The following is a 12,597-nucleotide window of genomic DNA, read 5'->3' as shown; positions in this document are numbered from 1 at the left end:
TTGCGGAGCAGTTCAAACAGGATTCTACCTGGGGGAGGCATCAATAGAAGGGATTTGAAACCATGGAACAGATTGAGGCCAAGCCTAGAGTGAGTGCAAGGAGAGAGTGTCCATGAGAGGAGGAGTGATGAGTGAAAAATCCTGAAGGATAAGAAGATTGAAGGCAGGAGATAAAAGGGAAGGAGGAGGCAGTGAGCAGTGGGGTCAAATGTAGTCCATATTTGGGAGAAGTGGAGGGTTATACACCTGTCTTGTTGAGGAGGAGACTCTGGACTTTGCACAAGGGCATCTTGGAGACCTCCTTTTAGTCCTTGCCCCTGAGTCAGCAGGCTACCCACCCCCGCAACGCCCCACCCCCCATTTTTGTGACAAATCTTCCAGATGTGAAGCCATTTGCAAATTTTATTCTGAGGGAGGAGTTACATAGGAGGTCTGCCTTGTGGCCTCATCCCATGGCTCAGTGGGGAAGCCGTGAGCAGCAGACGGTCACCGTTTTATTGGGATGTTGGCAGCTCACAGCTCTGGGCACTGCCCCCGTCCTCCCTGGGCTGGATCCAGGGTGGGGGGGTTGCCTCAGAACTCACAGATCACGAGGCGCTGCTCACTGCATTCTATGTCATTCCAATTGCCATCCGAATAGATCTCAAGGCAGTTCTCTTGGCCTCCGCCTTTGGCCTTATTGTTGGGCTCCCCGCTGGCCCAGTTGGAATAGACCAGTGACTCCCCTGTGGGGTAGGTGAACCTGCCCTCCGTGGAGATGTCATTCATGCTTAGGTAAGCTTTGTTGTTCTTGGCTCTGACCAGCTGTGCCAGAGCCTCGTTCTCGACTGCAGAGCGCGGCGAGGCCAGCTGTCCCCTAGCCTCTCTGCAGACCTGCTGGGCATCCGAATATGATTTGACAACACCTGCCGTCTTGAAGATCTTCTTCCCGACAGCCAGGCCATCAGGAAAGAGCACCGCTAGGGGAAATGAGGAGAGTCAGGTTGGAGATGTGGCAGCACCTCCTAGACCTTGTGATCCAACTGGAGTCCCCAGCTCCCATGAGGGTACCAGGGCACCAGATAGAACAAAAGCGAGGCACTTAGCTCCCGATAATCCGTCGTGCAAGAGGTGAGGACCCTGGGACTCAGGTGCTCATACAAGAGGCCTAAAGTCGCCGAACTGTCAAATGTAGATGAGGATCAGACCTTGTTGGATGTGACAATAAAGCGCCCATGTACACTTTCTGCTCCTCCCGGTGATGTTCACCAGAATCTGGGACTTTAGTTACTGTGTAAACAGGAAGGGCTGTGGCAGGGAAATGACACTTAGAGCCCGGGGCAGCTCCTGCGAGTGGGGAAAACTCCAAGCAGGCAGCTCACTCTCTCCCGTACGTGATGAGGAGGAATATAGAGCTGTTTGAGTGCTTCTGCACTGTGTGAAGGGGTGAGGAGAAAGAGAGGACAGGGGTGCATCTGAGAGCAGCCAAGTGCTGACCTCTGCACCGGCGGGAGTCCACTGTTGGCTTCCATATGCTTGCAGGTGATGCTACAGCCAGTCAGCCTCCCTGGACCACTGGGCAGGGGATGACGGCATCTCAGAGCTCTGCGTGGGGGCAGGAGGGCAGGGTGGGATCAGCTTTGGAGAGAGCTCTGTCTGGGCCTCAGAAAGTCACGTGTTCCGCCCCACACTGGCAATGACAGCCCAGGTGACAAGGGAAAGTCACTTCTCTTTTCAGAATCTAATCCCGTATTTCTAAGGAAAAGGTACATTGCGCAACAGCATCCCCTATGTGACGTGTTAAGTATCTCTTTTGATTCCATCCCATCCATACCCCTCTGACTTCCAGGGTCGTGCATGGAAATGTTCAAGGCTCCTAAGAGGGCTCACTGGACAGGTTCTGAACCCAGGCTGCACCCTGACCCACTGCCCTTTCCTTTGATTAGATTCAACAAGCAGTCGGAAGACAGATTTTCCACGTATTCAGGATGGCACCCACGCAGCCATGGACAAGGTCAGTGCAAGCCCTTTGCCATGATTGGTTTACGTCCCATCCATCTGGGTGGTATGCATGTGCATGTGTGAATATATCCGTGTATCGATCTGAACGTACATGGGCTGACTCAAGGTCCATCAGGATGGGTGTGCAGAGAGTGCATGTGTGGTCATGTATGTATGTGGTGTGGACTGAGTGATGGTGTTTAGGTACACACATGTGGCCGGAACATATGCTCAAGTTCTCCTTTGTTTGTATCAGTCTGCATGAAGGATTAGTCTTTTAGTTGTGGCCGACTCTTTTTGACCCCATGGACTAAAGCCCATCAGGGTCCTCTGTCCATGAGATTTTCCAGTCAAGGATATTGGGGTGGTTTGCCATTTCCATTCCCAGGGATCTTCCCGACCCAGAGATCAAACCCAGGTCTCCTGCAATGCACGCAGATTCTTTACCAGCTGAGTTACCAGGGAATGAGAGTGTAAATAGATATGTAAATATGATTGTGCAAGAAGGAAGGCATAAACTGCTGAAAATTCTCATCCCACTACTTCAGTACTTAGTTGGCTTGAGTTCTTAGAGGCCAACCCTCTGTCTCACCCAATCAGGTCCCTATATGCACTAGTCCTTCAGAAAACTCTTCTTTTTTTGGATCAGTGAGGTTTGACAAGTGATGTGGATTCAAAACTGTCATCAGGGAGAGGAAAGAAGGAGGAGGGGCACTTGGTGGAACGTCCCGAAGGCACAGGGCACTCAGGTGTGTGCTCCAAGAGGTCTCTGCCTGCCTAGGATCAGGCTTAGGGAAGAATCTCTGCTTAAACACCACAAGAGTTGACAGGGGAGTCCAGCACTGGAAAAAGACTGGAGGCAGCCTATTCCTTCCAGACCCGGGGACATCTTTAGGGTAAGATACTTGGTGGCCACACACGAACAAGAGGTCCCAGCAGCTATGAACCCCACAGGGAGCATCCCACCCCCACTCTCAGGATCACATCTGGATTCTCTGCTGCCCTGGGCTGTGTGGCTTCTTTTCTGGGCATTTGCACACCTGGCCCAAAGAGGGAAGAAATGCATCCTGGGTTGGGTGTCTGTTTGTCTGTCATAGGAACCCTCCAGGGTAGGCCGTGGTAAGGTCTGCTGAACAGATGACTCAGACCACATCCTCCTCCTTGTGCCATGCATCTACTTGAGCCCCTGGAGCACGTGGGGCTCAGCTCTGTCCCAGACCTGTCCTTAGCCCCGCTCCTGCCCCAGGTCTAGGTCTGGTCCCAGTCATGGTCCCAGCAAGTCCAATTTAGACCCAGCCTAGTGAACTGCAAGCCATGCCCAGACCCAGTCTGAGGCCCATGATCAGGGCCTGGCTCAGGGTCAGGTCCAGGAACTCACCTTTCTTATACTGAGAGAAGGCTTTTTGGAGACGTCGCAGCTGTCCCTCTAAGACTGCCACCCACTGCCAGAGATCATCGACCTCTGTAGGAGAGAGAGGTCAAGTGAAGACAGTTCCAGAACAGCCTGGGGTCACTCAGGCCCCAGCCTCAACAGGGGGCAAGTTGGAGGTGGGGTAAGGAGGTGGAACAGAGGCCTCGGAAGCCCTCTTCTTCTGACCTAGCTGGCCTCTGCTTCCCACAGGATTTCCTGTGTTTCTCTTGTGAACAGTATCCCCTGAACAGGTCCCTGACAGTGAACCAGACATCATTTTAACTCCAAATTCTAGGAATCTGATAGCACTTCCTCTTGCATTGCAGGGGGTGGTATAGTTGTCAGAGAGGAATAGACATAGCTTGAGTCTTTCCCATCCATTGAGTTATTTGATGTTCAAGGTTATCTGATGAGCTGGAGAGGGTGGTTAGCTTGTCATAGAGATCAGATAGAAAATCTGCTCAGGTTGTCCTCCAGCAAGTCATAGAGGCTAAGACCAGAGTCCACCTCGCCATACACCCTGTAAACATTTCCTGCTTTGACCCCCACCTGAACTAAATGGGTTACCTGAGAGGAGAGCTGAGCTAAATAAGGCCTCCTCCCTGCCCCACACCCTAATGGGGTCTCCAAGTCTTCCTTTCCTGCAAGCCCACTCTCACCCTTTGCTCCTCTTTCTCCAAGAGTACTTCTGTCTACCTTCAGTCCTCGGGAGCCCCTGGCACCTGAAGGCCCCTGTGGACCTATGGCTCCAGCCGGCCCTGGGATCAGAGAAGTAGAAATGGGTGAGTGCTGAACATATATTTTAGCATTTTCGTGCCCCCTCAACCTCCATACAGGGACTCGTACACCCTCCTACATGCAAATGTCCCTCTGTGCCTGCAACCTCTTCTTGCATCCCCTCTGTACAGTGACTGTCCCATAACCCAACAACCAGCCTTCCCTGGGTACAGACAGTCCCTGACAATCACCACCCCCTCCCTGGAGACAGACAGACCCAGAGCCCAACACTGGTTCTCGCCCTGGAATGCCAGCTCTGATCTGGTGGCTGGTGGGGGTGGGCACAGGGGAACATGAGCCCAACCCCACGTCCATTGCTCACCTGCCGCCCCAGCACGTCCAGGGGCTCCAGTCTCCCCAGGGACACCTCTCTCTCCTTGGAGACCTGCAGGGCCTGGGGAGCCCTGCATGACTGGGGCACCCACTCCTCCTGAGGAAGGAACACATTGGAGAAGCACGGCTGAGAGTGTGCTCACAGGTACCATTTCCTCAGCAGTGCAGCTTGTCACCCACAGCTCCAAGTGAGAGAGCGACTTGGGAGACTGCTCCTGACTGCCTGGTCTCTTCCAGGAACAGTATAGGGGAAATTTAGACAGTGTGGGAAAGTTGAGGGTGAGGCCCAGGCCAGGCTGACCAGGCGCGGAAATTCCAGGATTTTCCAGGCACTGTGCACGTACCTTGGTCCCCACCAGGGCTGCCCATGTCACCCCGCCCTTCTCCTTCCCTCACCCACCACATACCACCCTCCTGCCTTTGAGCCAGTCTTTCTTTTGGGGCCTGGTGTGCAGGGAGGTCCCATGCTCCCCTGCCTCCCTGACGGGCCTTCCCTTCCAGCTAGACCAGGCATGCCTGGAGGCCCTGGGGAAAAGGACCAGCCCCGTTAGTGACAATGAATCTCCTTAGAAGTGGGAGTGCATAAAAGATGAGGATGAATAGAACTCAGACAGGCAGCCTCTTCCGAAAGATGTTGACCCCACTGCGCCTTCCCCAGCAGCTCCAGTCTTCCCTGAAATAACCCTGTGCCACCTTGAGAATGACCTTCTTCCTCTTCCTGGGGTGGAATCTGTGCTCGCCTACTGCCGTGTCCTAGCGCAGCACACCACCTGCAGACACCTGCATTCCACGCCCAGCTGCTCACCAGGTGGTCCAGGGTCTCCCTTTGGTCCGGGTTCTCTAGCAGAGCCATTGTCCCCTTTTGGCCCAATGGGGCCAGCTGGTCCTGGCCTCCCTGCTTGTCCTACAGGTTCTGGTGAACCTGTGGCATAGAAGAGATGGACATAAGGCTGACCCTGGCCCAGGAGGAGTCAGCTGCCTGCAGGGTCATGGCCCTGGCATTCTTTCAGGGTTCTGTAGGGTGTAGACACTCCCCCTTCAGGTCCAGTGGGGATACATCTCCATTTTACAGGTGAAGGAACAGGCTTGCAGAGTTGGAGGCAGATCCAAACCTAAACCCACCTGACTTTGCATACAATACACCTGCCCCTTCCCCAAGGCCACGGTATTTATGGCAGTTAAGTCTGTCAGCTGTTACCCTTGACCATGGACTCCTTGCCCTACCCCCTTCCCAGAACCAAAGTTTCTGTCAGAAATGACACCTGACACTTACCACCAGAGATTTAGAAATCAAAAGCACAATGAGCTGTCACCTCACACCTGTCAGAATGGCTATTATCAGACAGCAAATAAGAAGTTTGGGGAATGTGGAGAAAAGGGAAACTGTGCAGTAGGGATGTAAATTGGTACAGCCACTATGGAGAACAGTATGGAGGTTTCTCAGAAAGTTAAAACCAGAGCTACCGTATAAACCATCAATTCCACTTCCGAGTAATTAACTAAAGAAAATGAAAACATAACCTGAAAAGATATATGTACCCCCAAGTTAATTGCAGCATCATTTATGGTAGCCTAGACATGGATGCAGCCTAGAGCTCAAGTATCTGTGGATGGATGAACAGATGTAGAAAATGCAGGGTACCTATTCAGCAGACAATTATTCAGGCATTATTCAAGGCAACATTGGTAAATCTTGAAGACACTATGCTTAGTGGAATAAATCACAGAGAAGGGTGGTGCTATACTATCTCACTTATATGTGAAATCTAAAAAAACAAATGAACAAAAACAGCATACTCACAGATACAGAGAACACGTATGTGGTTGCTAGGGGTGGGGTTGGGAAGTGAGCAGAATGGATAGAAATCATCAAAAGATTCAAGTGTCCAGTTAACAAAACAATTGAGTCCCAGGAACACAATGTACAGCAAAGTTACTATAGTTAGTAACCCTGGGTTGCATGCTTGAACATATTTGAGCAAGCAGATCTTAAAAGTTCTCATCACACACGAATCGTTAACTTTGTGTGTTGATGACTTATTGTGACAATCATTTCAAAATATTTGCAAATATGAATTCATTATGATGTACATCTTATTCTAATATATTATACATCAATTCTATTTTAATATAAAGAAGAGAAAAATCTATGTAACATGCTTTTAAAATTATGGAAGATAGATGAAATTATTGTGCATTATTAAGTGATAAAGTAAGTTATAAACACTCTATTTACTATGATTTGGTTTCTTCAACATGTCCATGCATGTGTCAGGCATGTGCACATGTAACATACATTGAAAAAACCACAAGAAGAGCATATACAAGTGTTAATAGTTTTTCTTTCTAAGGGGCACAATTTGGGAATTTTAATTTCCATCTTTTTGTGATTAGTGACTGCAAACTAATTTGTTTTGGAAAAATGACCAGACATTTTAAAAAATCACATTACCTTAAGAAGGCTGCCTAAGTCTGAAACACAAGAGGTTTGCTTTCAAAGACTAAAGGGAGAAATGCCTATTGATTCAAGAATTATACGCTCAATTCTGTGAGTTTGGTTTTTCTTTTTTCATTGAGATGAAATTCACATTATATAAAAATAACCTTTTTTTTTTTTTTTACTGTGATGTGTAGCTTTCAGGATCTCAGTTCCCCAATCAGGGATTGAACCTGAGGCCTGGCAGTGAGAACACCGAATCCTAACCACTGGACCTCCAGGAATTTCCTATAATTAATCACTTAAAGTATACAATTCAGTGGCATTTAGAACATTGACATAATTGTATAACTACCACTCCTCTTTAATTCAAGACTATTTCATTAATCCCAAAGAAAACCTCATACCCATTTATCACTACATCCCTGCCTCCTCCCAGGCCCTGGCTATCTCTAGGCAGCTGCCTGTCTCTGTTTCCTATTCCCGATATTTTATATAAATACATACGATGTATGACCCTTTGTGTCTGCCTTTTTAAACTAGGAGTGACATTCTTCAGGCTCATCCAATTTGTAGAACATCTCAGTACTTCATCCCTTTCTATGGCTGAGAAATGTTCCATAGTATGAATACAATACATTTTCTTTATTCATTCACTGTGGATAAATGCTGATAGACACTAGGGTTGTTTCTATCTTTTGACTGTTGTGAGTAAAGCATTCATGTGCAAAAAGACAACAAAAGGAATCTTCAGTTACTTCTAATTTGTACATTCACTTATTTGTTCATTTGTTCATTTCCTCATTATTTCATTTCTCTGATCACTGAGAAACTATCTATGGAACATAGCTTTCTGCCTAGCACTGAGCAGGATGTAAATGTTAGCACCAGGTCCTAGTCTGCAAGGCATCTGTCACTGAATTTTAAACTATGAGGCACAGGTAATGAGTGAAGAAAACAGCCTAGGAGATGTCCCTCATCCCATCCCAGTACGCACAACCCATGGACACACACATACTCATAGGAAACAGGACTTCAGGGCTGAAGAAGATTCAGAGACCTGGAGAGGAGAGGTGATATTTCAGATCTGGAAACCATTCCGCCAGAGTAAGAAGAGCCAGGCTTGCCTGGGCCAAGAATGTGCCGGTGGTGGGAGACTGGTATATTTGATGGGTGGAGAGAGTCTCTGTGCTAGACATTGTGTCCTGCTCTTAGTTCCAACTCTCACTAGGCAAGCAATAGGAGCCTGGAGGATGGGCTCCACATCCCAGAACCCCTGGTGCACTGTGCTCAGACAGAGACACCTGGTCTCTGACTGAGCCTCTCCTGGGCTCCCACCAGGCTGGGGAGGGCAGCAGGTACCTTGGAAGCAAGTCACTCTTTAGAAGGGAGCATTAGGCATTGCCCATCCCTTGCCAAACCATGGAGGCCATGAGACCAGGGAGGTAGAAGAAGGGATACTTTTCAATTCAGGACCCCTCAGGGAGCTAGAGAGAACTGGCACCTTGAATATCACCCCTCCTCTGAGACTACTTCTAGGCTGCCTTCTCAAGCCCCAGGCCATTCATGCTAGGAGCTACTTTCTTAGTAAAAGACAGATAGATAAGATACTTGTCTCTTAAACCTGAAAATCCTGCGAATGTTAGTATACTTTTCAGCTTTAATGTTGTTCATTTCTTTCCTCTCCAATCAAAACACAAAACTCTAGAAAGATAAAAGACCTCAGCTGATCCCTCCATAGCCCTGGCCCAGGGCCATGGTGGTCCCCTCGTCCTTGTTGCCAGTTCATCAAATTCTCACTTCTTGCTAGTATCACCCAGATTTTCTCCTGTGTCTCAGTGTTTCCAGACAATTCCCTTAATAATCAGTACATTTGGAAACCACAGGAGAATTTGCTGATTGGTACAGCAGAGTATATAACTTTATCTTGAAGACCCAACAAAGAAATAAAGCCTTGGCTCAATTCTTTTTCACTGTGTGGTCAATAATATTCCCATATACAGATGATTAAACTGAAACTTACAACACTGTCATCAGTTGAAAAATATTTAACATTCTACAGAGGCAACATTTAATAAGAATGAACAACAGTTAAGATTTGGAGGGTGTATGCTCAGTAGCATCTAATTCTTTGTGACTCTGTGGATTGTAGCCTGAAGGATTCCTCTGTCCATGAGATTCTCCACGCAAAAATGGAATGAGTTGCCATTTCCTATCCAGGGCATCAGCCCCAGCCTGGGATCAAACCTACGTCTCCTACGTCTCCTACATGTATGTACTAAGTCGCTTCAGTCGTGTCCAACCCAAAGAACCAAAGCTGGCCAGGCTCCTCTGTCCATGGGAATCTCCAAGTGAGAATATAGGAGTGGGTTACTATGCCCTCCTCCAGAGGATCTTCCTGACCCAGGGATCAAACCTGAATTTCCTAAGTCCCCTGCATCGGCAGGCAGATTCTTTACCACTAGCACCACCTGGGAAACCCAATGAGTTCTGTAGCAGGGAACTTCAAATACCAGTCATTCACTCACTGTTTGTACATTCTTGAGGTGGTTAGAGTAGGAAGATCCAAGGGGAGGAATCAGGACCGGTGGTTATGGAGCTGGGGACTTGGGCAGCCCAGTCTTTGCCAACCAGTAAAGCCATGTTTTAGGTGGACTGAAAATCTGGGGGAAACCTCCCCTCTTGGGAAGACCATCTTCAAGGTTTCCACAGCAGAAGATTCAGAGTTGTGGGGTTGGTAACAATTCCAGTGCCCACTCCTTCCCATGAGGGCAAGCCCATGGTCCCAGCTCTACCTGAATCTCCCTTCTCCCTGCGGGGGTCTTCTCTCCCATCTTGTCCATCACGACCAGGCAAGCCACCCTCCGGGGGGCTACACGCAACCAGGGTACAGCCATTGGCCATTGTTTTCTGGGAATCGATCTCCATTTCTGCTCCCAGGGATCTCCAGGGCTCTGTGAGCAGGAGCAGCACGGAGAGCGGGAGCAGAAGCATGTCCTAGGCAGAGGAACAGAAAGAGGGGGTGCTCTTGGTCCAAGGACGAGGACTAGGGCTGGCCCAGCTCCTGGAGGTCAGGAGAAGCCCTTCCCCCATCTCCTCTCCCATCCTCTGGGGCCAAGACTAGCAGGTCTCCAGAAGCAGTTTAGGGAAAGTTAGAATAAGGTCTGACTAGGGAGAACATGTGGAGCAGGCAATGGCAGCCCACTCCAGAACTCTTGCCTGGAAAATCCCATGGACGGAGGAACCTGGTAGCCTGCAGTCCAAGCGGTCGCTGGATTCGGACACAACTGAGCGACTTCACTTTCACTTCTCACTTTGATGCATTGGAGAAGGAAATGGCAACCCACTCCAGTATTCTTGCCTGGAGAATCCCAGGGGCGGGGGAGCCTGGTGGGCTGCCATCTGTGGGGTCGCACAGAGTCAGACATGACTGACGTGACTTAACAGCAGCAGGGAGGACATGAGTGGACCAGCTGGAACTCTGAGCCGGTCTGCCAGCAGCATGAATGTACTCTCAGATGCTCTGAGTCATCTTTTTGGGGGCTCTTCACACTTGCCAGGGGCACTGTGGCCAGGATGTAGAATTCCTCACTGAGGCCATTGTCACACCAGGAGGGACTCACTGAGGGCCCTGGGGTGGGACCCTTCCCTCTCTGGTCCTCTTTATCCCTTTTTATACCAGAAAGTTGGTAGCTTTACCTCTTACAGTCCTGGCTTGTTTCCACTCACTTGCTGCTCTGGACAGACTAGTACTGGAGTCTGCAGTGCTATCTGAAAAAAAAAGCCAGAGTGATAATGCCTGGTGAGTTCTGTCCTAAGCACAGAATCGTGCATGATTGCTTGTTTGCCAGATTTGTCATTCCTGGCCTCCACCAGGAAAGTTCCTGGCACACCTAGAGTCCTGCCCAGACCTCCTGAGAGGACCTGGACAGGGGCCTCATGGAAGAGGGAACGTTAGAGACGGGTGCCATCAAGGGGAGGCTGGCTTCAGGGGAGGAAAGCCGATGTTCAGTAGAGCTTCTGGTTACCATCAGAAAGGGACTCAGGAGCTAAGTGAGATCACGGTGGGTGCAGGACTTGGGTCACTGCCAGGGTTGGGCTTCTTTCCTTTCTCAGAGAGAAACTGTATAGTTTCTAGCATGGAAAAGAATCATGGGGGTCGCAGAGACCTGGAAGAAAGCCCGAGGGACCTGTGCAGAGGACCGAAGTTTGCCAAGCAGGCTGATGGGAGGGAAAAGGTTTGCTGACCAGAGAAGTGCCTCCTTCCAAGAGGATGGTGAATTGCATTTACCCTGGGGACGTCCACACAATGGCATCAGAGATCTGGTTGGATCCCATACCCAACTCTCCCCCTCTCCCTTTCCTGGAAGCACATCTCCCACCAAACAAAGGGAGCAGATTGAAGAGCACCCCTTATTGCCTCACTTGTTCCCACCACCAGCACTGACCCTCCTAGAGTGGAAGATCTGCACACACCCTGCCTTCTTCAACATCCACATAGGCAGGGAAATATTCACCAGACATTGGAAAGCAAATTAAGAGACAAGAACAGAGACACTCACAGTTGCTTCCTGTAAGGGTCCAGAACGTCCAGGCAAGCTAGAGTTCCTGGGTGAGAACTGGCTCTTTATACCTGCCTTATAATGTGACCCTCAGCCCCAGTTTCCTGAGAATTCTCTTCAGGAAGTAGGGTAATTTCCTTATTATTGACTCACTCAATTACACCCCTACCCAAATCCAGGTGTCCATCTGGTTTCTGAACAACTGCCACTAATATTGATAGGACTAAGCACACCTTAGAGTTCAAAGAGCACCCTCAGCCCTGAATCTCATGGGTACCCCGCTGCAGCCTTGTAAGTAAAATGGCAGCATCAGTGTCTGTATTTCATGATGTCCAGGGATCCAAGGCCCAGAGAAGACCAGCAAGTTGCCCGAAGATCTACAACTCTTGGAAACGCAGCCTGCCTCTGCAGAGTCCAAGAAACAGCACCTGCTGTGCCCACTTCTCTTCCCCCTCATCTCATCATTTCTCCTCAGACACTAGGAAAGAGCTGGGAGCTGCTTGGCCAATCTGAGCAGAAGTGGGGCAGGTGAAGGGCTGCTGAGGCAACAGCCTGTGGGAGACCGTGTCTGGGGGAGCTGCCATCTGGAGGGGTCACTCTTTTGCTTTCTGCTGTAGCTCTAGGACGACTCTTCACTTGCCTCAAGGTGGCTGTCTATGCTCTCTGTTCATCCCCTGCCCAACCGTCCTTCACTCACATGAGTCTCCAATTCTCTTCATTACAGGGTTTAATGGTAACTGCCTACATACTTGCTGCCCCAGACACTGGTTTCCCTGGGATATGATGAACAAACTGACGTCAACTCCCTGTTAGACTGGTGGGCCCCCCCCTCAAGCGGTGAAGATTGCCTCCATGTCCTTCCTGTTCTCTGCTGAACATGGTTGCGCTAAGATCCTTCTTTCTGGACACGCAGATTCCTTATCTAATAAGCCATGGACATCTTTGTCCCTGTCTCCTAGCTCTTGCTTTGATCTCAAGGCTGGACATCAACACGCGTGCACACCTGCAGGTGCAGCCCAACAACTGTTGAGTCAGCCAGAAGGCTGCAGGTGATCCCTGAGTGCCGAGATGTTGGAGAACGAGGACAGGGAAGGGAG

The 12,597-nt window shown here is 49.6% G+C and overlaps 1 protein-coding gene across 1 annotated transcript; it reads right to left on the bottom strand.

Annotated features, from left to right (window-relative positions):
- Positions 1 to 573: 573 nt before the first annotated feature.
- On the bottom strand, positions 574 to 9,932 carry LOC136158132 (collectin-46-like). Its single transcript, XM_065919896.1, has 7 exons — positions 9,734 to 9,932; positions 5,307 to 5,423; positions 4,898 to 5,026; positions 4,491 to 4,598; positions 4,003 to 4,149; positions 3,359 to 3,412; positions 574 to 959 (listed from the first exon to the last, which is right to left on the bottom strand). The coding sequence occupies exons 1-7, from the start codon at positions 9,930 to 9,932 to the stop codon at positions 574 to 576; spliced, it is 1,140 nt and encodes a 379-aa protein (XP_065775968.1).
- Positions 9,933 to 12,597: the final 2,665 nt, after the last annotated feature.

The sequence above is a fragment of the Muntiacus reevesi genome, chromosome 2 (genome assembly GCF_963930625.1).
Source record: "Muntiacus reevesi chromosome 2, mMunRee1.1, whole genome shotgun sequence".
Taxonomy (NCBI): Eukaryota; Metazoa; Chordata; class Mammalia; order Artiodactyla; family Cervidae; genus Muntiacus; species Muntiacus reevesi.
Note: the sequence above shows the minus strand (reverse complement) of the source record. Positions and strands in the feature narration are given on the sequence as shown.

Bases quoted from the DNA above. Each gene is read 5' to 3' on its own strand.
- LOC136158132 (XM_065919896.1), bottom strand. From the start codon at position 9,932: ATGCTTCTGCTCCCGCTCTCCGTGCTGCTCCTGCTCACAGAGCCCTGG. The intron at 3,413-4,002 runs GTGGGGCAGGGA...AGTGGGTGGCAG, and splicing joins CTTGGAGACCCCATTAGGGT to TCTTAGAGGGACAGCTGCGA. The intron at 960-3,358 runs GTGAGTTCCTGG...CATTTCCCCTAG, and splicing joins CTTCTCTCAGTATAAGAAAG to CGGTGCTCTTTCCTGATGGC.